The 22,160-nt window shown below is 56.1% G+C and overlaps 1 protein-coding gene across 2 annotated transcripts in view; it reads left to right on the top strand.

Moving 5' to 3' along the window:
* The window catches only part of CFDP1 (craniofacial development protein 1), a 66,788-nt gene extending 51,557 nt beyond the window's left edge, over window positions 1-15,231 (top strand). Inside the window, exons 6-7 of one of the 2 annotated variants that reach the window (XM_055726582.1) lie at window positions 8,827-8,985; window positions 14,475-15,231. In XM_055726582.1, coding sequence (XP_055582557.1) covers window positions 8,827-8,985; window positions 14,475-14,565 — 250 coding nt within the window. In that variant the 3' untranslated portion in view covers window positions 14,566-15,231. Of the gene's footprint in view, window positions 1-8,826; window positions 8,986-14,474 lie in introns of those variants that run through there. The other variant, XM_055726586.1, reaches the window with a different exon arrangement.
* Window positions 15,232-22,160: the final 6,929 nt, after the last annotated feature.

The following is a 22,160-nucleotide window of genomic DNA, read 5'->3' as shown; positions in this document are numbered from 1 at the left end:
ACTGGGATCTCTGCTGCACCCCGTGGTGTGATGCTCCACAAGCCCATTCACTGCCTGCTGTGTTGGTTTTGCTGTTCGTAGGTTGGTACCATGACACTCGCTTCCCTCCTGAAGGTGAGGCACTTGTGAAGTCACACAGAAACTCACCGTGCTGGATTAATAACGAATCCAGCAAAAATCCAGTAGCTAGAATGGCGGAGCATTGCCCTTTGGTGGGCCATTGCTCACTGCTGCTGGGAGGTGGGAGTGACATGTTTTTCCCCTGTGACAAATCTCTGTTCCCCCACTGACTATATTTAGACACAAATACATCCCGAATCAACAGTGCCCGTGGCAAGCTCTGCCACTGCCAGCAGCAACCCTCACCAAGGCAGCGTCACGCATTTAGCCTGTCGCGTCTGCCCTTGCCTCTCCACACTGATGGAAACCGTGTCATCTCTGCCAGGCTTCGATCGCTGGGCTGCCGGGGTGAGCAGTCTGGCTGTCCTTGCCTGGCAGTGCCTTTCATCTCTGTCTTAAACTCTTTTCCCCGTAGACCCTGGTTGTGGGAAGGAGAGCTATCGCTTCCTCAGAGGTTACATCTTCTGTACGTGTCTGACACGTTGCTTATTTTAACAATAGTTGTGCTTTGTGCTGTGATCTTGGATTACCTGCTCCGCTCAGCACAGTCAGTGGCAGAGACTTCCTAGGAATGGAGAGAGGCTGCGAACATCAGCGTTCCTGTAGGAGTCTTCACCGTGAGGCTGTCCTTAGGTGTCAGGGATTACAGGGTGACATCAGAAACCAGAGAGGACCTGGGGCTTGGCTTAGCTCTTCAGGTTTTGCTAGTCGAGTTGCAACAGCAGTGATGGCAAAACAGCTCGGGGTTAACTGGGGTTGGCAAGCCTGAACAAAAGCCTGATAAGAGTTAACTCCTGCTGTTGGCTCAGATTAAACCCCACATTTCCTTGTTTGTTGTAAGTACTTCAGGCTGGCCTTGCTGCAGTCAGATCAGTCACCTTCTGCAGGGGTAAAGTGCATTCCGAGTATTTTCACCGGGAGCTGCTGACTGCTCCAGCCCGCGATGCTCTCCGTGCAGCAGAAGTAAGCGTGCCCCGGTTTGTTAGCAGGATCGCAGGCTGCATTCTCCCAATGGACTTGCGTCTCTTGCTACCTTTGGACATAGGTGCCTGCTCTGCTGTGCCCTGTAGCACCACCCGATGGGGTTCACCCTACTCGTGGCTGCTTTTCCATGGTGGTTTGGTGCGTGTCACTCTTCAGAGTGCAAGAAGCTTTGCAATCCTCGCAACGAAGATATGGGCTCGTAACCCTGCCTCGAAAATCAGTGCTACTCCTAGAGCATTTCTGGCAGGTTCTTTGGCTCAGTTTATGCATGCTTTAGGGTGTAAATGCTGAGTATCTGCTACCAGCTCAGGAAGCAGAGCGTATGGACAGGACAGGCGCCACTATCTGAGTTGGCAGCGAGTTCCTCAGACGGTGCTGCCCAGTCCAGCCCAGTCCTCTCCCTGCCAGCCTGCCTGCGTTTACTCAGTCCTGGGTGCTGCCCTCCAAACAGGATCATCACCACCCTGCCAGCCCTCCAGCAGCATCCACCCTGCTTTTATCTTCATTTCCTCCTTGCTTGTTTTTGTGATTTTTTTTCTTTTCCACCTGGAATTTCAATGTTTGTTTGTTTGGCGTTGGGGAGCCTTTCTTGTTTGTGTTTTTTTTTTAAATACCTGTTATAACAGGCAGGGCTGATAACAAGCTGGGCTGCTCTCTGCATCCATCCAAGTGCCCTTTTGGGAAATAATGCCGAGTAGGGGAGACAAAAAAAACCCCAGAAATGCAGTTGGGTTTCACCTGGGAGATTTTTCTGTCCTTGCCCGCTGATGCAGGGTGAGGGATGGGAAGAGCTGGTTGGTTTTAGGGTCTGAAGAGGAAAGCCTGTTTTATCAGCCTGGGGAAGGTTCCTGCAATTTGGCAGTGCTGGGGGCACGATCATTTTGTGTCCAGCCAGACCACCCTGACCTTGCGGAGCAGATGGCACCATGCTTCCCTTCCTGCCACGTGCCTTTCTTCCTCCCCACCAGCGTTTTCGCTCCTCTGTCGAGGCAGACTGGCTGGAGAGGCTGGGAGTGAACGGCGGAGCTGGCACACGGGCCACCAGGCAGGTCTCTGCATACCTCCTGCTCATGCAGTGTCTCTCGCACACCCATGCATGTTGTTGTTTGAAGGAAGGACGGCCGGGCGGGTGATCTGTGGTGTGCTGGGCAGGAATCTTCCACTTTATTAAAATTAAAGTATTTATTGGCTGCATCAGTTGCCCAGCTGTGGTTAGTTTGTATGAGAACCATTTCCTGCCATTAAGGAAACTATTCAGCTTTACAGCAGTTCGTGGCAGGAGTAGATATTACTATTTACAAAAACCTCGTGCTCTTCTCTTGGAGCGGCAGAGCTTCTCACCTGCATCCCTGACATCGAAGTGCTTGGGGTGACAGGAATAGAGCTGCCATCACTGTGCTGCAAATAAATACTGCAGGGTGCAGTGGGGAAGGGAGGCAGGCAGGAGAGGGGCCGCAGGAGAGCCAGGGCTTGATGGTGAACATGGTACTTCCAGGACTGCGTGGCCTGAGATGCTGGATTTCTGCACTGGGTGGCATTTACTCACCAGCATGCTACTCTGATCGTGGGATCTGACATGCTGCTCTGGGTTGCAGAGAGGCAGTTTGTGTTGCAGCTTATGTTTGAGTTGGGTTCTTCTGCCTGAAGATTTGCAAAGCAGTTCAGCCATGCTGAAGAAGACCTGCGAGCAGATGCCTCCTGCTTTTCCTCTTGTGCCAGACAGCATAAGCACCCTTGGCCGTTGCAGTAGTCTCATCATCTAACGCACAGCAAAAACTACCCGTCCTAGTTCTGAACCTTCCTTGTAGGTGGGCTTTTTAGGTTGTAGGTGTAACCTGCCTTTTTTAATAGTAAATGGTAAAGGTGATTTTTTTGATAATCTGTGTACAAAGGCTGGAGCAGGCGATATGAGGTCTTTCCTGGCTTTGCAAGATTTCCTTTTGAAGAAGTCATGTCATCTCTGTACATCCAGCTTTTATTTCTGCAAAAAGAAAGGTTGCTCTGCAGTGCCTCCTGGAGAGTCGCTAGATCTTATAGGTGTATTCTGGAAGGTGATAGACTGCCCAGCACCAAATTGTCTCTGCTCTGGGAGGTGCAAGAGCCTGCAATGAGGCCAGAGAAAATGCCCCACTCTGTTAGCTTGTCTCCTGCACCACATAGCTGCAGGGTGGGCAGGATGCATTGGTGGAATCAGCATCATCTACAAGAACGTGCTTCTTGGTCCGAGTCTTGCAGCAGCCACTTTGTCACCAGACCCTCATTGACAAAACAGGCTATTAGCCACTCTGATAGGGGCTCAGGGGGGCTGCCTTTCATTAAAGGGGGGAAAACAAGCATCTCATTTGTGATTTGTGTACACCCGTAACTGTCCCCTTAAGTGCATTTGCTTATGCTGTTTCGCCAAAATGTGACATGACAAGAAGGGGGTGTAGGGGAGTGTTGGGGTGTTAGCTAAGCATCAGTAACATCCTATTTTGTGCTCAGCATTTCCTTCCTACGAATTGAACCTTTCTTAAAAGTATTGATAGGTGACAGAAGTAGAATCTTCCTGCTACAGAAGTTGCTACCCACAAGAAGGAGGATGATACAAGGTGGATAGAGAAGCAGCATAGGGTTTGCGGTCTGCACGCTCCCATGGAGCCAGCAGAAACAGAGCAGCAGAGGGTTTGTGGTCCCCAAGGGTGGAGGGCAGGCTTGAGCTGGGGAAGCTGCTGCCTCCTTGATCAACACGTGGGTGGGTGTCCTTCGGGCACCCTTTGTTCATCGGAGTCGGACAACATGAACTGTCACAGCTCCTCCTGCAGCCTGACCCTGCTGGTCCCGGCTGCTTCTGGCCATCAGCTTGATCTTGTTTGGCCAACTGGTGCTGCTTCAGCTGCTGAATTGTCTCCATAGGTATTGCACAAAGATGGGAGGTACTTTCCCCAGCGTTACTCTTCAACAGCTGCAGCATGGGTGTTGCAAATAGGAGAGGCTGATTTGCCAAGGCATCCAAGATCCACTGCGTGGAGGGAAACACGAGGGCAAGCAGGAGGAGCAGTGCAGGAGGACGGGTGCAGAGCTCTGCCTTTGGGTACCGGTAAATGCCTGCACAGATCAAGGAAGGAAATAACTGGCTTGGCAGCAGTGGAGCAGGCGCGTACCTCAGTGAATCACAGGCTCAACGTGAGTCAACGCTGTCACACGGTTGTGAAAAAGGCACACGTCATAGGAGGCCGTGTAAGGAGTTGCATGCTTCACAAGGCATCTGAAGTATTCCTCCTGCTCCCAGTGCCGGTAAAGCTGCGGCTGGAGCCCTTTCTTTCCCGTTTTGGATGCTGCGTTTTGAGGAGGATGTGGACCAATAGCAGAGAGTCCAGGGAGAGCAGCAAAGAGTGGTCAGAGGGCTGGCAACCGTGAGGAATGAGAAAAGCTTGAAAGGATTCAGGATTGTTTAGTCTAGGAAAGAGCAAGCTGAGCAAGGGGCGATATGAAAAGCTTTCAAAGACATAAAAGGCTGCTGTGAAAAGTGAGGGCATGATCTGTTCTTAGTAGCTACTAGGAAGAAGATAAGAAGTCATAGGGTGAGTAAGGAAATTTAGTCATCGGGGAAAACTTACATAAGTGAAAGGCTGATGAAGTACTGAAGCCTCTAGTGCGTGTGGGGCTGGTGTCAGGAGGCCCTCAGAGCACCCACCTCTGGATGGGTGGGAGAGGAAGGCATCTTGCTTTGGCTGGTGGGATGCACCGTGAGACCTTTGCAGCCCTGTTTTGCTATTGCTTCAGGATTACTTCATAAAGCTCGAGATGAAGTCTGCCTCTTTGAAGGCAGGCACGCATTTCCCAGACGCTGCCGACCTTCACGTTACAAGCCAGTAGGGATTACATGTGACAGTGACACTTTATCATTGGTAGAGCAGCAATTCTCCAAGGTCCCGGTCAGCCTGCAAGCATGCTCTGAGATGGGGGGAAGCGTTATTGTTAAGGACAGGAATACAGAGCGTGATCAGCTAGGGTGGGACAGCGGGGAGCCCTTGGCATGCATGGGGTGATGCGTGGGCACAGTCCTTGTCCTGAAGACACGAGATGGGGGCAGGGAGATCCCCCCACCAAGGCAGAGCTCCCCAGCACGTTTATTTGCTGGTTCAGGGGCTGAATTTGGCTGGGCTTTTTAATTGTGAAAAGTAAGAGCGTGTCTTTGTGTCCTAAATAAGCAAATGTCCTGATCCTCATCCCCGGGACCCATTATGTCTTAGCAAATTACTTTCTCTCTTTTAAATGCCTTAGTGATTAAAGATGCCACAGCAGATACCCTTAATGAGTACAAAAGGGTAATAATTCCTCTTGTTGGCACTGAATGCAATTAATCAGGCCCCTTTACTTGCTTTTGAAACAGATGAGGCATTTAAGGCCAAGCAAGTTTTTAATTGGACTTTAATGTCTCTCATTTACTTCATTTTGGCACAAGCATAGGAATTCCCACCCCCAGGTTTGCTGTTGGATTTATTCAGGGTGATGAAAGGCTCAGCGTGGAGTGAAAACTCGGCAGCAGACTCGAACATGTCCTTCAGCCCGTGCCTGGCCCTGTCTCGTTGCCTGGCCCAGGCTTGGTCCTGCCGCAAACAGCGCAGAATTGTCCAGGCAGGAGCAGAGCTAGGTCATCCAGCCCAGGGCCCGTCTCCAGCATGGGGCTGACACCAGATATTGGCAGGATTTTTGGAGTAGGCATCAACACAAGGGTGCAACATAGCCTGCCCTTTTTCATCAGGTTCCCTTGCCTTGAAGGAACTGTTGGTTTGCAAGTCTCTGGTGGCTATCTGGAAACCCTTGATGGAGGTCCATGTTCATAACCTAGACTCCGTAGCTTCAAACATGGGGTGAATTGCATCTTTTAAGGGATATTCCTGAGGTACAGAGGCCTTGAGCACTGGTACAGATGGATGTGTGCATGTAAATGTTAATTTATGCCAGGAATTGCCATGGAAGAAAATATGTGTGATGAGCACCCTTTGTCTAACCTGCAGCCCTTGCCCCTGCTGTGAAGCCAGCACTGCCTCTGCTTCCACCTCTGGCCGTGAACCGTCTTGCCTTTGGTTCCCTTCCCTCATGTATGTCCTCCGCTGGCGTTTGGGGACGGCAGTTGCCTGTCAGCATGGCCTGGTCTGCGCTTTGTGCAGGGACGTGTGCGGTGGCCCAGCCTGGCTGGTTGCCCCTGTCCCAGCTCAGCTCTTCCCCACCAGCAGCTAACAGCCTGAGGTTCAGCCAAAAAGGCATCAGCCTCGGCATGTGCAAGCCTGCCTCTGAGCCTGTTTGTCGCTCTGCAGGGCAGGCATTCCCCTAACACCCAGGAAAGATCCTGCAACAGCTACAAGTGGGTTTTCCAGGTGTGTGCTGTGTCTTTTGCAGCGTCTGTCTGTCTGTAGCACAGCCATACAGTGGCTGGGGATGCAGGTGAGCTGTGAGTGCCCTTGGACAGGGAGATGGGTTATGCCATTGGGGTTCTTTGCCCCAAAAAACATTTAGGAAACAGCAAAGGACAAGGGACAGCACCCTCTGCTTCAGCGCTCTTGCTTCTCCCACTTCAAAGGTAGGCAAAAGTGTAAGCACAAGCGTGTCTGGAAAGTTAAGTGTATTCGGAGAAACGTGTTACTGAATAATACCTTGTGTTAATTTAAACACATTTTGCCTGCCAGGCTGGGAAGAGAGGAGCATTGCCAGCTGGATCAGCCGTAGCACTTCTCTAGATCTGTCTCAGAGCATCTTTAAATCCCTTGCTAAATCCCAAGGCTTCCCAGTGCAGCACAAGGAGCTGCCCTGCACGAGCACCAGGCTCTGGCACCCAGGCGGCTGCTCAGCAGGGAACACCACGGGGAATGCTTGCCCAATATTTTGTTTGGGTTTGCCTTCTTACTTGTCATATCTCCTCTCCTCCCATTCCCTCGCAACTTGAACACGCGTGTAATACTGGGTTTGGTGGTTGTGCAAGGCTTGTGTGTAGTCCTGAATAGCCAGATGCAGGAGCCAAATCTCTCCAGTTTTATTTTGTGCTGAGAACACCTCTGCGCGTTTTTCCCCCTTGCACTACTTTCTTGCTACCTGCAGATAAGGATGCTCGAAGCCATCATGTCTGGAAAAGTAAGAGAGAATCGGAGCCTGAGTGAGGATCAAGATTTTATTGTGTGATCGTGATGTGAAGGGCTGTCGACATCTTGATGAGACGTTCAGGGATAAAGTGACTATGGCCAGCCATTCTTGCATTGAGAATCTTCTGGCTGAGACTTACAAAGATGTCATTTTCTTTGATTTAATTCCATATAAACTGCGGAATTATTTTCCTTTAGAGGCTTGCAAATTATGGAAGCATAAACCACACTAATGATCCGATAAGGACAGCTTTGGATACATTCCCAAGAACAGCTACCCCTTGGGCAGGACCGTGCTTGGAGAGTACCGAGGGAGAGCAATCTGCCACGCTCACCTGGCTGCCTTCCTCGGCCCCCCCTCCCCAAATTCCTCCATCTCTCAGGAACGAGAATCATTTCCTCTCCAGCTTCTTGCAGAGGCGAAGGCCCTGCAGACCTGAAGTTATCTCTGGAATGTGTGTAAACACCGAGTTCAATGGGATGCTGTTCAGCCCCCCTCTCCTGGGGGGGGGTTTAAGAAGGGTTAATACGAGTTTGTTTTATGGGTTCCCAGCCCCGAGAATTGTCTTCCTCCGAGGGCAACCCGGCTGACCCGAGTCCCTGTGTGTGCATTTCCCAGCGTAGAGGGGAGATCCGGGGGCCCTGCCACGCGGGTGGGATTTCAGTCCTCTGAGAACAAGGAGATGAAGGACCAAGGTGGTCTTCCTGCTAAGCAGGGGCTTGGGAGATGGTGTGGGGTCACAGTGCAAGCGCACTGGGACTCGACACGTTGTGTGATGGTGTAACTAACGGGATTTAAGCAATCCTTGAACAGAAACAGATCTGTGATGAGTAGAAGGGTGTGGGTTACATGTTGTTCTGGCACCCCCATCTTCAAAGAGCGTTGAAACATAAGCAGGGAGACAAAACCTTAGAAATCACGTGCGGGCTGGGACAAAATGCATTTCGATGAGAGGTGTAAAGAGCTCTAGCTGTCAAAAAAAATATATTCAGATGTAGGTTCATTATGGTGTATGAGTACGTTACTAATGAGACCTGCACCAAAATACTCTTAGATTTAGAATAAGCAGCAGCAACCAGAACCTAAAGCTAGACAAAATCAAGTTGAGAACAGACGTGTTAATACCAATGAAATGGTTAATTCCTAGATGTGTTGTCAGTGCTGGTGACGCAATGAGGCTGGATCCCATCCAGAAAACACTTTAAACTGAAGACAAAGAACCGGGCTTAGCACAGAGGTGATCAGTGGAATGGCTTGGCCTGGTGTATACAAGGGGTCAAACTAGATGATTTAATGATCTCTTTTGGCCTGAAAGCTTTCTGTTCTCCTAAGAAGATAAATGAAAAAGCCCTTTCACAAAAAGCGAGCACTTGAGATATGTGTGTAATGAACTCTGCTGCTTCCAGGGGAACCGAGAGCAGGATCTGCAGGAAGCATGACCTTGCCGCCTGCAGGCTGCCTGAAGTTGGTGGCCATCTGTTTAGCAGCACTGGCTCACCATCATCAAGGCCACCACTCTTCTGGGTGACGTTTCTCAGCCCTGTTTTTAATTGCTGTCTCCCTGCATTTAAGTAACATTTGCTCCTTCATCTCTGTCAGGGTGAAGAGGCCAAGTGGTATGAGCAGCCTTCTGGGGAAGATTGGCTCCAAAAAGCAGAAGATGAGCACACTGGAGAAGTCTAAACTGGACTGGGAGAACTTCAAGGAGGAGGAGGGGATTGTGGAGGAGCTAGCGATCCATAACCGAGGGAAAGACGGGTAAGAGGGACTTCAACTAATAGTAGTACAGCATTTCCCACCACTTTCTATGCATGTAGGAACCCCATCGCTTATTACGGAGAGAATTCAACAAACCTGTGGGATTTTTTCAGGATTTATTCTAAGGATACCTAAAGCCAGTAGCTGCTCTGGCTGTCACAGGGAGATAGGTGTTATGCAGGCACCTGTCGCTCTCTACTAACAACCTCATGAGTTCTTCAAGTCCAGCTGAAGTAGAGTCTGGCTGTGCTTTGTCATCTCTCCTGCTAGTGGCACAGATGCAGGGTGAACCAGTCCAGTGCAACACCCCCACAAGGAAACACGATTGCCTTTGCCCTGTTTTGTTTTGTTTTTAAAAAAGTCTTAAACTGGGAGGCATGTTTTTTATTCCATTCTTCAAATGCAGTGTTCCAGCTGCATCTGTCCTCCCTGCTCTTGCAAAAAGATGTATGCAAACCCAGAACAGCTGGCAAGGTGCGTTAAAGATTATGGCAGCACTGGGCGTTGATTGTGTGCATCAAGCAATGTTCACTCCAATGAAGTTAATGGAAGTATCATAAAAGTAAATGGCGATGCTGTAAATAAGACAGAAAGTTAATAACATGCACTGCAGGGAAGGATAATGAGATCAGAAGCGGCGTTTCCACTACAAGTGCTTTGCTAAGCTCTGGGAAAACGTAACCGGCTTAGTGGACAGCTCGTAAAATGTATTTTTATTGTAAGCTGTTCTTTTACTCTGCAGGAAAAACGCAAGAGCTTCTGCATTCCAACAGATTGGGATTTTGTATTTCAAATAGGTATTTTATAACTGCTGTGTTTTTTCAGTTTGGTCTTGCACCCTTCCACAACACCCCTTCTCCATCAGATCTGCGCTGATTTGTTCCTGGACACTTGCCCTTGAACAAGTAGAGCAATTCAGTAGGGATGCTGGTGGGGGGCAGGTGTTCCTCCGAGACCCCTGAAATCCAAGGAGCTGAGCAATTCCCATCACGTACAGGCGTGGCAGAGCACACATGCACCAGGTCACTGACGATGGTGTCTGCAGCGTGGCAAACGCTACGGTCAGGGCCCCGTACACAAGGTCTCTCCACTGAAATGGCCCAAGCCTGGAGGCAGTGCCAGGCTGTGTACTAGGCTCTGTCTGAGACGGAGGAGGAGGAGGAGGGTGAGCTTCTCCAGTGAAGCCCCATCAGGAGCTGCAGGCTGCTTTGGGAGAACCCGGCCCCAAGGAAGGGTCCTGTTTCTGTCTGTGGCACCTGGCTGGCTTGTTCCAATGGCTGTGGAGTGAGAATTTGCCCTCCACAGATGTCCTGAGTGGCTGCGAAGTGTGGTAACAGCTTTGGGCCTTCACTGCTCTGCTCTTCACTGCTCCACTGTCAAAACCCAGACCATCTCCTGCCGGTTGCTGGGACACACTGTCTCTTTCCCCAGCCAGTGGGATCAGCCTGAATCAGGGTCCATCACTCTCAGCTGGACTGTACACATCCCAGACAGGCCAGGCTGCCCTGCGTGAGCGTTCTGTGGCATCTCTTACTTGTTCAAACCTTGTGTCAACCTTTCTTGGCCAGTGCAGTTTCCTTTCCCACCCCATACAAGCAGGACAGCTTGCTCTTCACGCCTGGCAGACCTTTTCAGAGATGCTAACGTAATGGTCCTTGAAAGCTGAAGAAGGAATCAGCACCAAAAAAAAAAGATCAGCAAAGCAGAGCAGCAATTTTAAGAGCATCTGTAAGCTTGGACAGCTTTGGGTTTTGCTGCCTGTCACATCTCAGGCTAGAAAATCCACTGGGCTATTGGCAAGTGGTTTTTGTCATTAAACGAATGAGAAACATGATGCCATGATAACTGCAGACACTCCTCACAAATCTGCTTGTGCTAGTCGGGCATGTGGTGCCAGGGGATCAACTAAGTACGTGCTCACTGTGAATGACTTCCACCTTCAAGGTGAAGGAAGGGAGAGGGGAGGAGCACCTGCATTTCTGCTTGCAGGCTACCTGTAAACGCCCGTGGAGTGAAGTGTGCTGCACCGTTAGAGAGCAGCCGGCCTCCTCGCGGGGCAGAGCGTGCAGACACAGCTGCTGCCGGCGTCAGGTCACTTTGCAGGAGCCTGTTGTCCCTTCTGCAGCTGTCTCTTCCCCTTTAATAATGTAGGCTCTGCTCACCCTTCAATGAGCAATCATTTACACATCTCTATAAAAATTGTCGTGAGCGGTTGTTAACCCTTCAACCCGGGCAGGGGGGAGCAAGGTGCTGCCTTTATCCCTGGTGCAGGCGGGCGTTAAGAACCTCTGATCCCCATGTGTCCTGCTTTGTAATTGCCAAGGTCTGCTTGACGAGGAAAGCCACAGCCTGCTCCTGGAGGTGTTTGCCCAATGCCACACGTGCCTGCGCACTACAGAGGTGGTGCGTGCATGTCTCGAGGAAGGCAGGAGGCATTTCTTTTTGTTCAGAACGGAAGGCAGGTGCAATTTCTTCTTCACAGTAACCTTGCAGAAGCTGCTGTTCACAGCCCAGAGCTCCTCGTGCCTCGAACCTCCCGTTCTCCAGCAGCGGCACATGCTCGGCCAGCACGCCGGCGGCCAGCTGAGCAACGGGGCTGCGGCATCTTTCTGCTACCGATGCCGGTTATCAGCCAGCCGCAGCCTGGCCCCGGGAATCCCGAGGCAGAGGGGCTGCGTGCTACCCCCTGCCTGTGGCCACCCTTGCCTCTGATTTTCTGCCCTTGCATCACTGGCCCCAGCCGGTGATTCGCATTTCCCCAGCAGCAGGATCTGGGCTTGCGCAGCCTGGTTGTGTCAGGTCCTGAGGGCCTGTCCTGGATTTGACAGGAGGGGCTGAAGTAAGGAGCGGAGGCAGCCATCCCCTTTGCTGTTGGTCTCACTGATGTGCTTTGTAAATGGAAATGTGTAGCGGCCTCTTAATTGGGCCGCCTTTGTAGGGCAGGCCCAGCGGGGGAGCAGCCCTGCTCTGGGTGCTGGGCCTGCCCCGGGTGACTGGTGGTGACTGTCAGGGGACAGGCAGCGCTGATGAAACACTCCCCAGAGCAGTTTGCAGCTGCCCTCATTAGCAGAGACAACCTCTTCTCCCAACAAAGTTACCTTCCTCCGCTGCGGATCACAGCTGCCCCGTTGCCACGCAGGCTGATCATTTACAGGCAGGTATTGATTCAGGTAGCAAAGGTTGTTCAGACAAGCACGGGGCGGTGTGCACGGCTCACTCGTGCACTTTGCACTGCCGTTGGGCAGCGCCGTGCTGTTGGCTGCACGCTGGGAACCAGAGACGGAGCCACGGCTCAGGCACAGAGTTTGGGGTGCAGGGGGCCTTGCGCCGACCCTGCAGCCCTGCTGCTTCCCTGCTCGTGTCCATCAGCACCTCCAGCCGCCGTGTGCGTGCAGGACAGGCCGGCTGGGCTCGTTTCCAGGCTGCCTGCCCCATAAACTCCGGTGCGTGCACAGGTAGTGCCTCGCCGGCTCGGTTCTGGCCCCTGCGGTGCTTTACCGTGGCCAGCCAAGGACAACGGCCACCGGGTAACGCGCCGTGGTTCCTTCCCCATGCAGAGCTACTGCCTGTGGCCCTGAGACCACATTCCTGGTTCATGATCCATATCGATCCCCCAGGAGCCAGTCCCTGCCCACTGGAGAGGCAAGCAGCCATGGCGGAGGAGGAGGAGGAGGAGGAAGGCACCAACCCCAGGCTGGGGTTGGGAGAAGGCAGTCACAGAGAGGCCAAAGGAGCTTCAAATCCAGTAGCTCGGGCTGTCGCTGCCCAAGCAGTTGGGGTGTTCGCGGGTTACCAGCATAACCCCTGTCCCTTGCCTTCCCGGCCGTGGTTGCGGTTGGTGTTTAACAGCGGCGGGGGAGGAAAACCACACGCCCAGCAATATGACACACTGCAATATCCAGCGTGACCCCCCCCGACTTCCTTCCTGTGGCCTCCCCGAGCCCGGCCCCGGGAGCGGGTCACCTCCCTGCTTGCAGGGATGAAGGGAAGCGGCACTCCCCTGCCCGCTTTCCTGAGCTGGCCTGGGGAGGGGGCCTCCGTGCCCAGCCCTCCTCCGATGGCAAGGGTAGGGGTCCAGAAAAATACCTCCTCATGGCCGGGGCATCGTCTGCGTTACGCCACGCCGGGCCCCTGCTCCTGAGAGATGAGCTGACCCAGTTGTGTCAGTGTGAGACGGGCTCAGGCTGCGATGGGAATGGGGTGGCACCAGGGTTCTGCGGGTCGTTCAGCCACTTGGGAGGAATCACTCGCTGAAATGAATTTGGATTAATTAATTTCCATTGACTGGGTGGGCAGGAGTGTCAGGGCAGTCCCTCGCAGCAAGGGCAAAGGCACCCTAGTGCCGGGACCACATTCAGCACCGGTTCGATAGCTGTAACGGAAAGCAGAGACCTTGTCACCAAAGGCAGCGGAGCCACTCTGTCCTAGAGGGACCGCTGCTGGTGGTGGGAGGGGGGCTTCCACCCTCCCATGCAGCTGGGTCTTGGGCACCTTCGTGCCCCAGGAGCCTGGAAAACTCACAGAGCCTCTTGACCCTCATCTTTCCTGCAGCCTTCGGTCTTGCTTTCAAGCAATGGGCTCCTCTGGTTAGCAGGCACCAGCTGTGGTGCAGGAGAAGCAGTGACCGGCAGGGAGAAGCCAAAGGCAGTGGCTGGGGCATCTCCCACCCGGTGCTGAGCATAATGACCTTGTCATGACAGCCGTGTGTTTGCCGCCCTGGAACAAATGCAAAACAATTGTGATGATTCAATTACAGCTCCTGTTTTGAATTGCAATTTCACTCCCTCTGTAGGTTAATTAGTAGCACAGCCCCAGGCTATCTGTGGCAAGGGCTTGCAGCAAAATACATTAAAATTCAGCTGCATGCCATTAATGAGCAGCAAGGTGCTTTTTCAGGCGCAGGCGTGCTTGCCTTCTTCCTTGTAGCGCTCAGGTGCCTCCCTGAGAGGGAGAAGTAAATACTCGGTGGTGGTTAGAGCTGGTCTGTGGCTGGGAAACCCCTGGCCTGAATCCCTGCATTGCTGCAGGCTTGCTGGGTGATGCTCTTTGCATCCCTAATGCTCCCTGTGCCTGTTATCAGCTTGCGTTGCGGATGGTGCTGCTGTGGTTGGGTTTGAGATGCTTTCTTTGCTGAGGGGTGCGTGGGCAGGGTCACCTGGGCAGCCAGGGAGGAGCATCAGGGCTGCCTCTCCTGCCCAGGACCTGCCCTGAGCCCATCCAGGGGTGGTTTGTGAAGGACATCTCCCAGCTGTAAGAGAAGAGCAAAACCAGGAGCAGCCAGCCCCTGTCTGCAGCCTACAGGGAGCCCAGGAGACACCCAGCAGGCCACGGAGCAGCTTTGGTGTCCATAGATGTTCAGTGCATGGAGAGAGAGGGAGGGAGGCAGACCATGCCTTTCTCCCTGCTTGTCCCTCGCGGGGGCCTTTGCCCCGGGCTGGGGGGAGCGCTGGCCGCTGCGGGCACTGCTTACAGCCTCTGCCTCTCTGCAGGTACATCGAGAGGAAAGCATTCCTGGAGCGTGTGGATCACAGGCAGTTCGAAATCGAACGCGACATCAGACTGAGCAGGATGAAGCCCTGATGTGCCGGGGGTGGCCGCAGGGGATCCTGCTCCCTTCTGTGCCCCAGTGCTGGCTGGGGGCTGCCAGCCACCGCCGGACCACCAAGCACAGAAACCGTTCTCTACCCAAGACTCAGCCTGTATGTCTCAACGTACATACAGGTTTTTCCTTTTACTGTAATAGTTTGGGGAGGGTATTTGTCAGTGGGCAGGGCGCACTTTAAGGGTTAAATGGCCCAGCAGGTGACAGAAGCAACCGGTGTGATTCTGGCAGGCAGCTTTCCAAGGAGAAGAGATGGTGGCACCCATCCTTTGCCAACCCTGGATGCTTCTGGCAACGGGAGGATGCTGGAGCCTTGGATAAACCTGGATTGGTGTATTTGGTGGTGAGAGCGGAGCTGCGGGAAGGTTTCACGGCTGCTGTGTGTGCGCAGGCTGTGAGCTGGAGCCCTTCTCCCGGCTCTGCCAGCCCTGCAGCACTCCCTGCCCCTCCGTGCTGTGCTCTTGTCCGGACAAAGCTCAACTGTCTGTACTTGTTTGTGGGGTCTGATGATGCTGGAGGGGGGGGTTAAGCAAGCTGATGAAGAAATCTTTTCTTGCTCATGCTGTCAAGAAGGTGGGAGCAGCTGCAGCAGGCAGGACGGGCCAGGATCTAAACATTGATGTGAATAAAGTGTTCCATCCCGACACTTGCGTGCTGGCTGCGTGGTTTGTGCAGGAAGCAGAGGACAAAGAAATTAAGCGCCACATACTGTAAGGAGTGTCTGTGATCATGAAAATCCCTGCTCAGGTGCCTGGTGTCTGCCTTGAGAGCAGCCTGAGGGTCGGAGCGAGTGCTTGGATTGCTTTCCCTCCGCAGTACGGGGGCTGGCAGTGGGAATAAAGCCAGAACTGGGGGGTGATGGGGATAACGTAGTCCCGCTGTAGCTGCAGGAGTAAGTACACCCACCCAAGGCACGGCCATGCGGGGACGTTCAGCTGGTGAAGCCGCTGCGGAGGGCAGACTGAGGCACCGGGGTGTGGAGCGAGTGGCCGGAGCTGGAGGCCAGCAACACGCCGTCATCTCGGCCACCCCTTCTGGTCTGGCGCTGGCTGAGTTTGGCAGCTCCCAATGTTTGGCCCGTGCACGTCCTCGGAGCAGACGTGCACGCTGGCTTTTCCCCATGGGATGCTCTGAGCCCACTCGGTGGGGCAGCCCGTGCTGGTGCTGTGCTGGGGGGAAAGCGGCACGAGCCCCATCCTCGCTGTGGTGCTGCCGCCGGTCCCTTGCCTGCGGCTCTGAGCGCGGTCTCGGCTTTGGACTCACGTGTCTGCTGCTGAGTCAGCCCTTGCTCTGTGGCCGCGTTGCGGGATAGATGAGAACAAAACACCACGTGCTCGGGGGAGCTGCAGCCTTTGGCGCCCTGTTATGTACAGGATCAGCTGTTATGGACCTGCTTAAACGAGCCTGAAATTGGACAGAAACAAAACAACAGGGGTGATGATATGTTTTCCTCTCCAAATGCTTCCAAGCCAGTTGCTGCTTTGCTTTTGGTTGCAAAAACAACTGGAGTCCCTGTCCAGGGCACCGCTGTGGGGAGGTTTCAGCTCAGGACTCCTGGCTGGCAGCCGGGGCTGGAGCTCGGGGCGAGCTGCGGGGTGAGGCGGGCGCTGCTGGGCTCCCTGGGCTGCTCCTGCTCCGGCTGGGGCAGCAGGACGTCCTTGGCCCCCTCTCTCCTCTCGGCCCCCACCGCAGCCCTTGTTTTTAAGCTGATCCTCGCTGGCAGCGAGAGGCACGGCAGCAGCTCGGCCAGGGCAGCGCAGGCAGGGTGGCGAGGGCTGGGGCCGCTGGCAGCACTGGGCCAGGCAGCTGGGGAAACCGTTTGCCTTGTGCCGCGCTTTGCTGGGGCTGAGGAGGGGTGGCGGGGGTGCTGGGGATCCTCTGTGCCCAATATGCCCTCCTGGCTGCGGTCCTGGGGCCTGGCACACCGGGCAGAGGTGGGAAGGGGTCGTGTCACCCCGCGCAGGCTGGGTCCCGTGGTGGCTGGCTCCCTGGGGGCTGCCAACCGAAACCTTTGCCGCGGCGTGGGTGTCCCAGCTGCTGCTGGGTGCTGCCCACCGCGTCGGGCTGCCGAGGCAGCTGTGGTTGGTGGCGCGTTCTGCTCCAGCAGCTCGGAAGTGTTTTGGGGCGAAAAAGTAGGTTAGAAATGGAAGATAATTCTGCTCTCAAGCAAGAGCTGAACAGAGATGCAGCACGGGAACCTCTGGAGATCCAAAAGGCTGGAGGCACCAAGCCCAGCCCTGCTCCTACAAGCCTTTAAGGCTGTGTCCAGGGAGAGCCCTGCAGCAGCATCGGGCCCTGGGTGCCTTGGGAGTGGCTTAGGGTTTAGTGCTAACGGTGTTAGTGGGATCTGGCCAGCACAGCCTCCACCGGTGCACTGGTAAACTGGGAAAATCAGTGACCCCCAGTACGGATCCCACCTGCCAGCTCCGGCTCTGCACTCCACAAACTCTCCAGCCTCTCTTCTCTGGGATTTTTCCTTCCCTTCAGCTGAGCAAATGTGGAAAATTTTGAAATCTTGGAAGCAACCTGACCTGCTGGAAAAGTGCGGTGTAGCAGCGGTGGCCGAGGGCCTGGGCTCCCCGCTGCGCTGGGCTCCCCGAGTGTCCGGCTCGGCCGGAGGGTGCGGGGCTGCGGTGCCAGCTCCCAGCCTGGCAAGCCGGGACTGGCTCGGCACGACGGCCGGGAGGCAGCCTCCAGCCTTGGGGCTGATTCCTGGCTTCCTCCGTGCGAAATCCCAAGTGTCCCGCGTTTTTGCTCGGTTGGATCATGTATTCCTCGCCTCTCTTTCCTGAAGACGAGGAGTGATTTACAGGTCTCCAGAAAACACAGCTTGGCTGCTTAGAAAGGAAAAAAAAAAAAAAAAAAAAGTCCAAACCCCACTCTGCTTGCTATTTCCATTGCCCAGCCGCCTTCCCACAAAGGCGGGGTGGCCCCAGCACCCAGCAGCCCTCAGCACCCCCCCAGCCCTGAGCTTTCTGGCAGGAGCAAAGCTCCCAGGAGGTGTGGGTCCTTCTTTCGAGTCATTCCCACCTTGAGCCATCTTCTCCAGGATGCTTCACGTGTCCTCTGTGGGTCAGGACCCACCTAGGGCATTTGCTTGGGAAAATTTTGGCCCTGCAAGGAGTCACTCGTGGCCCGAGCATCACCTTGCCCCGGGGAGCTCCCCCTTCCCCAGCCGCCTGAAGGAGCCTCTTGTGCAGCCGGGCCCCAGACAAGGCAGCGATTGTGTCTGCCTGCCCCGATGGTCGGGGCTTCTGCTGCCGCCGCCACGCTCCAGAGCCACAGCAAAACCGGCTGCGTCCAGGCTGTGCCCGTGGGCTTGCCGCTCGGCACGGTCTGGGGAGGTAACGGCATGCCTTTAAAGCCGCTTTGGTGATAGGGATGTGGGAATAAATGTCCGGCTCCCAGCATGGGAGCAGGCTGAGAGCTGGCTGCCCGGGGGTGCATCCTGCCAGGCTGTCCCATGGACCATGGTGGGATCTGGGGATGGCCAAGCCACCATGGGCAAAGCGTGATGGCATGTGGTGCTGCGGCTGGCAGCAGGAGGGAGCAGAGCGCGGGGCTGGCCCCGGGAGGCATCACCCCGCAGCCGGGGCAGCAGTTCCCCATGGGGAGGGGGCTGGGAAGGGCTGGTGCCCAGGAGGTGGTGCTGGGCGCAACCCGTCCTCTCCTCCAGGCTGCTGTTTTCAGCCTCTCCCTGCTCTTTTCCTCTTAGCGATGTTCCATCGGGCAGCGCTGTGGGGTCTCTGGCTGCGGAGGGTTCAGGACTTAGGAAGCAACGGGGTGGCTCATGGGTCTCTGAGCCAGGGTCCCCACCGCGGGGCATCCCGGCGCTGGCGGGTGCTGCCACTGGCATTTGAAGCTCCGGCGGTGGCACAGCCGCCCACTCCCAGCAGTGAGCCCTGGCCGGGGGCGAGGATCAGCGCCAGCCCTCGCCGGGGGATGAATGGGGAGATGAACAGAGCCACCACTGTTCGGGCAGCCCGAGGCCTGCGCTCCGCCTCGGCTTTCCTGGGGATGAGGGGGTGCCCCGCCATCCTGCTCTCTGGCAAGGCGAGCGGTCTCCCCTTCCATCTCCGCTCCACAGCTAATAACCGACCCAGCGCCACGGAAAGGCGTGGGGATAAATCCTTGTTGTCATCCTGTTGGGTCCCATGATATCACAAGCCAAGAGAAATGTCCTCATTATTTCCAGAATATTGAAGTCTAATAAATCCCATCCTGCCTTATAGGATTTATTTCTCCGTTCATTGCTAGGAGACTCAGTCCCATGTAATCCTATTGCCGCTCCAGGAGGCGGGAGGCGGCTTGCCGAAGCACGGACCTGGTGGGGCTGCGGGCAGGTGCTGCGGGCAGGAGCAGGCAGCCCTGTCCGGAGCCACCGCTCCCAGCGGGGACAGTTCCAGCCCTACAAATGTCCCAGCACCATCCCTTCCCTGGGACGTGCCACTGTCCCAGAGCTATGCCCTGGTGTGGGTTCCCCAAAACGCATCCCAGCCAACGTTTGGGGCATGGCTGGGCCAACAGGGTGCTAATTGGCCATTAGCCAATTAATGCGACATGGCATGGCACAGCCTGCTCTCCCAGTTCCATGCATGCCCGCCATGGGCTTTGGGGTCTTCCAACACCTCCCCACAGCAGGACCCAGCGGGAGAAGCCGGGAAGAGCCGGGCCGGCACAGGCAGCTCCCCACAGCCGCAGCGGCAGCCTGCCTGGTGCGGAGCCGGCCGTGCCTGGTGCGCCGGACACCAGGGACTCTACCAAAGACAATGATGGACACATGAATACGGCTGGAGATTTTGCCGCCAAAGGGTTTTCCATAGCAACCGTTGCTGGGGCAACCTGCATCCCAAGCAGCATCCATCCCAAAATGCCCAGCCCTGTGTCCTCCGGAGCTGGTGAAGAACCAGGGTGTGGGATCAGTGGGGCTCTCACCATACCCCACCGCCAGCAGCACCGGGATGCTCCGACCAGCCGATCCGGCTCTGAGCACCCCCAGCTCCGGAGGGCCCCCGTAACACTCCACTTCTGATCCTCTTTTTGGCATTTCTTGCTGTTAGAGGTGGGAGAAGCCAAAGGGAGACCTGCTGGTGCCTGTCACCCCCCGGGCGCTTGGCTGCGGAAGCCGGGGGTTGTGGGTGCCGTTGCCAGCTCAGGGCGCTCAGTAGATGCGAGCAGCAATTTTGGCTCCAATGCACCGAAAATGGCCTGGATCAGGTATCGACAGGGGATGCTTTGATCTGAGCATCGCCACGGGGAGGGGGAAAAATAAAACCCCTGCTGCTTTTAAGAACCAAAGCAGGGAGCCTGCGGCCCTTGGGCGCCTGCCTGAAGCTGCTGGTGACAGACCTGCCCTGGGGATGCCCCGGGGGTCCCAGGAGAGACCCTCGCTGCCGAGCGGGCCGGCCCTCACTGGGCTCAGGGTGTCCGAAGCAAACACAAACACACCGTGAGCCCGTGGGATCAGCTGTGCTGGTGGGAGAGGGGCCGGGGAGCTTGGAGCTCGTCCCTGGTCTGCCCATGGGGCTCAGCCCCTGTGCTGTCACTACTGTCACCGCTGTCACCAGCAAGAGGAAACCACAGCCCATCAACCGTGCCTGCCAGGGCGGCTGCGGTTTGTGGGTATGACCGCAGCCCCCACCGCCGGATATCTCCCGCCCTTGGCCATGCCTCAGTTTCCCCTTCTGCCAGGGATGCAAGGGGAACTGCCTCCGAGCAGGGGCCGGTGCCAGGGAACAGCAGTGGTGACTCCCAGGGAGCAAAATGAGCCCCACTTTTGGGGGAAGGGCACATCTTTGCAATCTAGCCTCAACTCCACCGCCGCGCTCTGGCGTGGCCCAAAGGTAACCCCCGAGGGCCAGCGTGGCCAAGAGGGAATGCCACGGCGGGGGCCACAGGCCTTGCCAAGCGCCGCTCGCTCACCAGCCCCGCGGTTCTCACGCAGGCTTGCCCGCCACCCACTCATGCCTGCGCCCACGTGGCTGCCTGGCTGCCCCGGCGTGCCTTCCCTCAGCGCCTTGCACCCACGCAAGCCCTGCGTACCCACGGGGCACCCTGCACTCCCCCTGCCCCAGGCACACGCAGCCCCGTGCCCCTCGAGCGGCCGCGCAGCTTGCACCGCTCTGTGCGGCTTGTGTGCACACGGGCCACGCGCCTCCACGCAGCTTGCCCGTGCCCCGCAGCTCGTCCACACTCATGCAGCTTGTATGTCCTGCAGCTCCTGCGTGTCCCGCAGCTCCCATGCCCCTGCACAGCTCACATGTCCTCCAGCTCATGCACACCCATGCAGCTTGCATGGCCAGTAGGACATGCAGGCCCATGTCCTGCAGCCCAAGCACGCCCTGTGGCTCACACGCGCCTCCCACGAGCTCGCTGGAAGCCCTGTGGCCACCCTCCCCGCCTGCCCCCGGCCCCGTGCCGTGGCGGGCAGGGACCACAGCTCGGCAGGTGGCTGCAAGCCCGGGCTCGCCGGCTGTTGGGGTGCCCATGGGCCACGTGGCCAGGCTGTTGGAACAGGCCGGGCAGGCAGCGTACCGGCTGCTGCGCTGTGCTATGTGTGCCATGCTGTGCCATGTGTGCCACGCAGTGCCATGCGTGCTGTGGTGTGCCATGTGTGCCATGCATGCCACGATGTGCCATGTGTCCCATGTGTGCCGCACTGTGCCATGTACACCATGGTACGCCATGCGTGCCGCCACCCCAGAGCAGCACATGGGCCGTGCAGGCACGGGAAAGTGAAGAAGGGAGAAGGAATCAAAGCCAAGGTGCCTGTTCCCAATGCCACCCCTGGGTGGGACTGGGGTGACCCCCCCAGCTGGGGAAGGCAGGGGGCTGCTGGGGAGCAACGCTGCTGCCCCCCTGCCTGTGCTGCCCCTGCCCTCATTGCACACCCCCCGCCTTACACACCTGCCACGTACTCCCCCCTTACACGGCCACTGCACCTCCCCCCACCCCTTACCTGCCCCTTGTGCCCCCCTTGCCATTACACACCCGCCCAGTACACACCCAGTACACACCCAGTACCCCCCAGTCATGCACCCACTGCACACCTGTTGCACACGTGCCTGCTGCACGCGTTCCCCACACCCCTCCCCCCGCGGCCCCCCCTCGCACACACGCACACACGGCTCGAAGGCCGTTACCCACCTGTGACCCCCCATTCCACACCCATCCGTCACACTCCTACGGCACCACTTCCCCCGTGACACACCCGCTGTGCACACGCCCGTTGCATGCCTGTTACATGCCCATTGCACATCCGTTGCACTCCTATTACATGCCCATTGTGCACACACAGGTGCTCCCATGACCGCAGCACACTCATCACCTTTCCATGCCCTTTGCACACCCGTTACACGCCCTTTGCACACCCGTTACAAGCCTGTTGTATGCCCTTGCACACCCGTTACATGCCCTTCACAAGCCTGTTGCACACCCATTATACACCCGTTGCACGCCCTTTGCACGCCCATTGCACACCCGTTACACACAAGTTGCACGCCTGTTGCACGCACGTTTCACACCCGTTGCACGCCCTTTACACACCCGTTGCATGTCCTTTGCACACCCTTTG

The sequence above is a fragment of the Falco cherrug genome, chromosome 14, assembly GCF_023634085.1.
Source record: "Falco cherrug isolate bFalChe1 chromosome 14, bFalChe1.pri, whole genome shotgun sequence".
Taxonomy (NCBI): domain Eukaryota; kingdom Metazoa; phylum Chordata; class Aves; order Falconiformes; family Falconidae; genus Falco; species Falco cherrug.
This window is presented reverse-complemented; position numbering and strand designations above follow the sequence as displayed.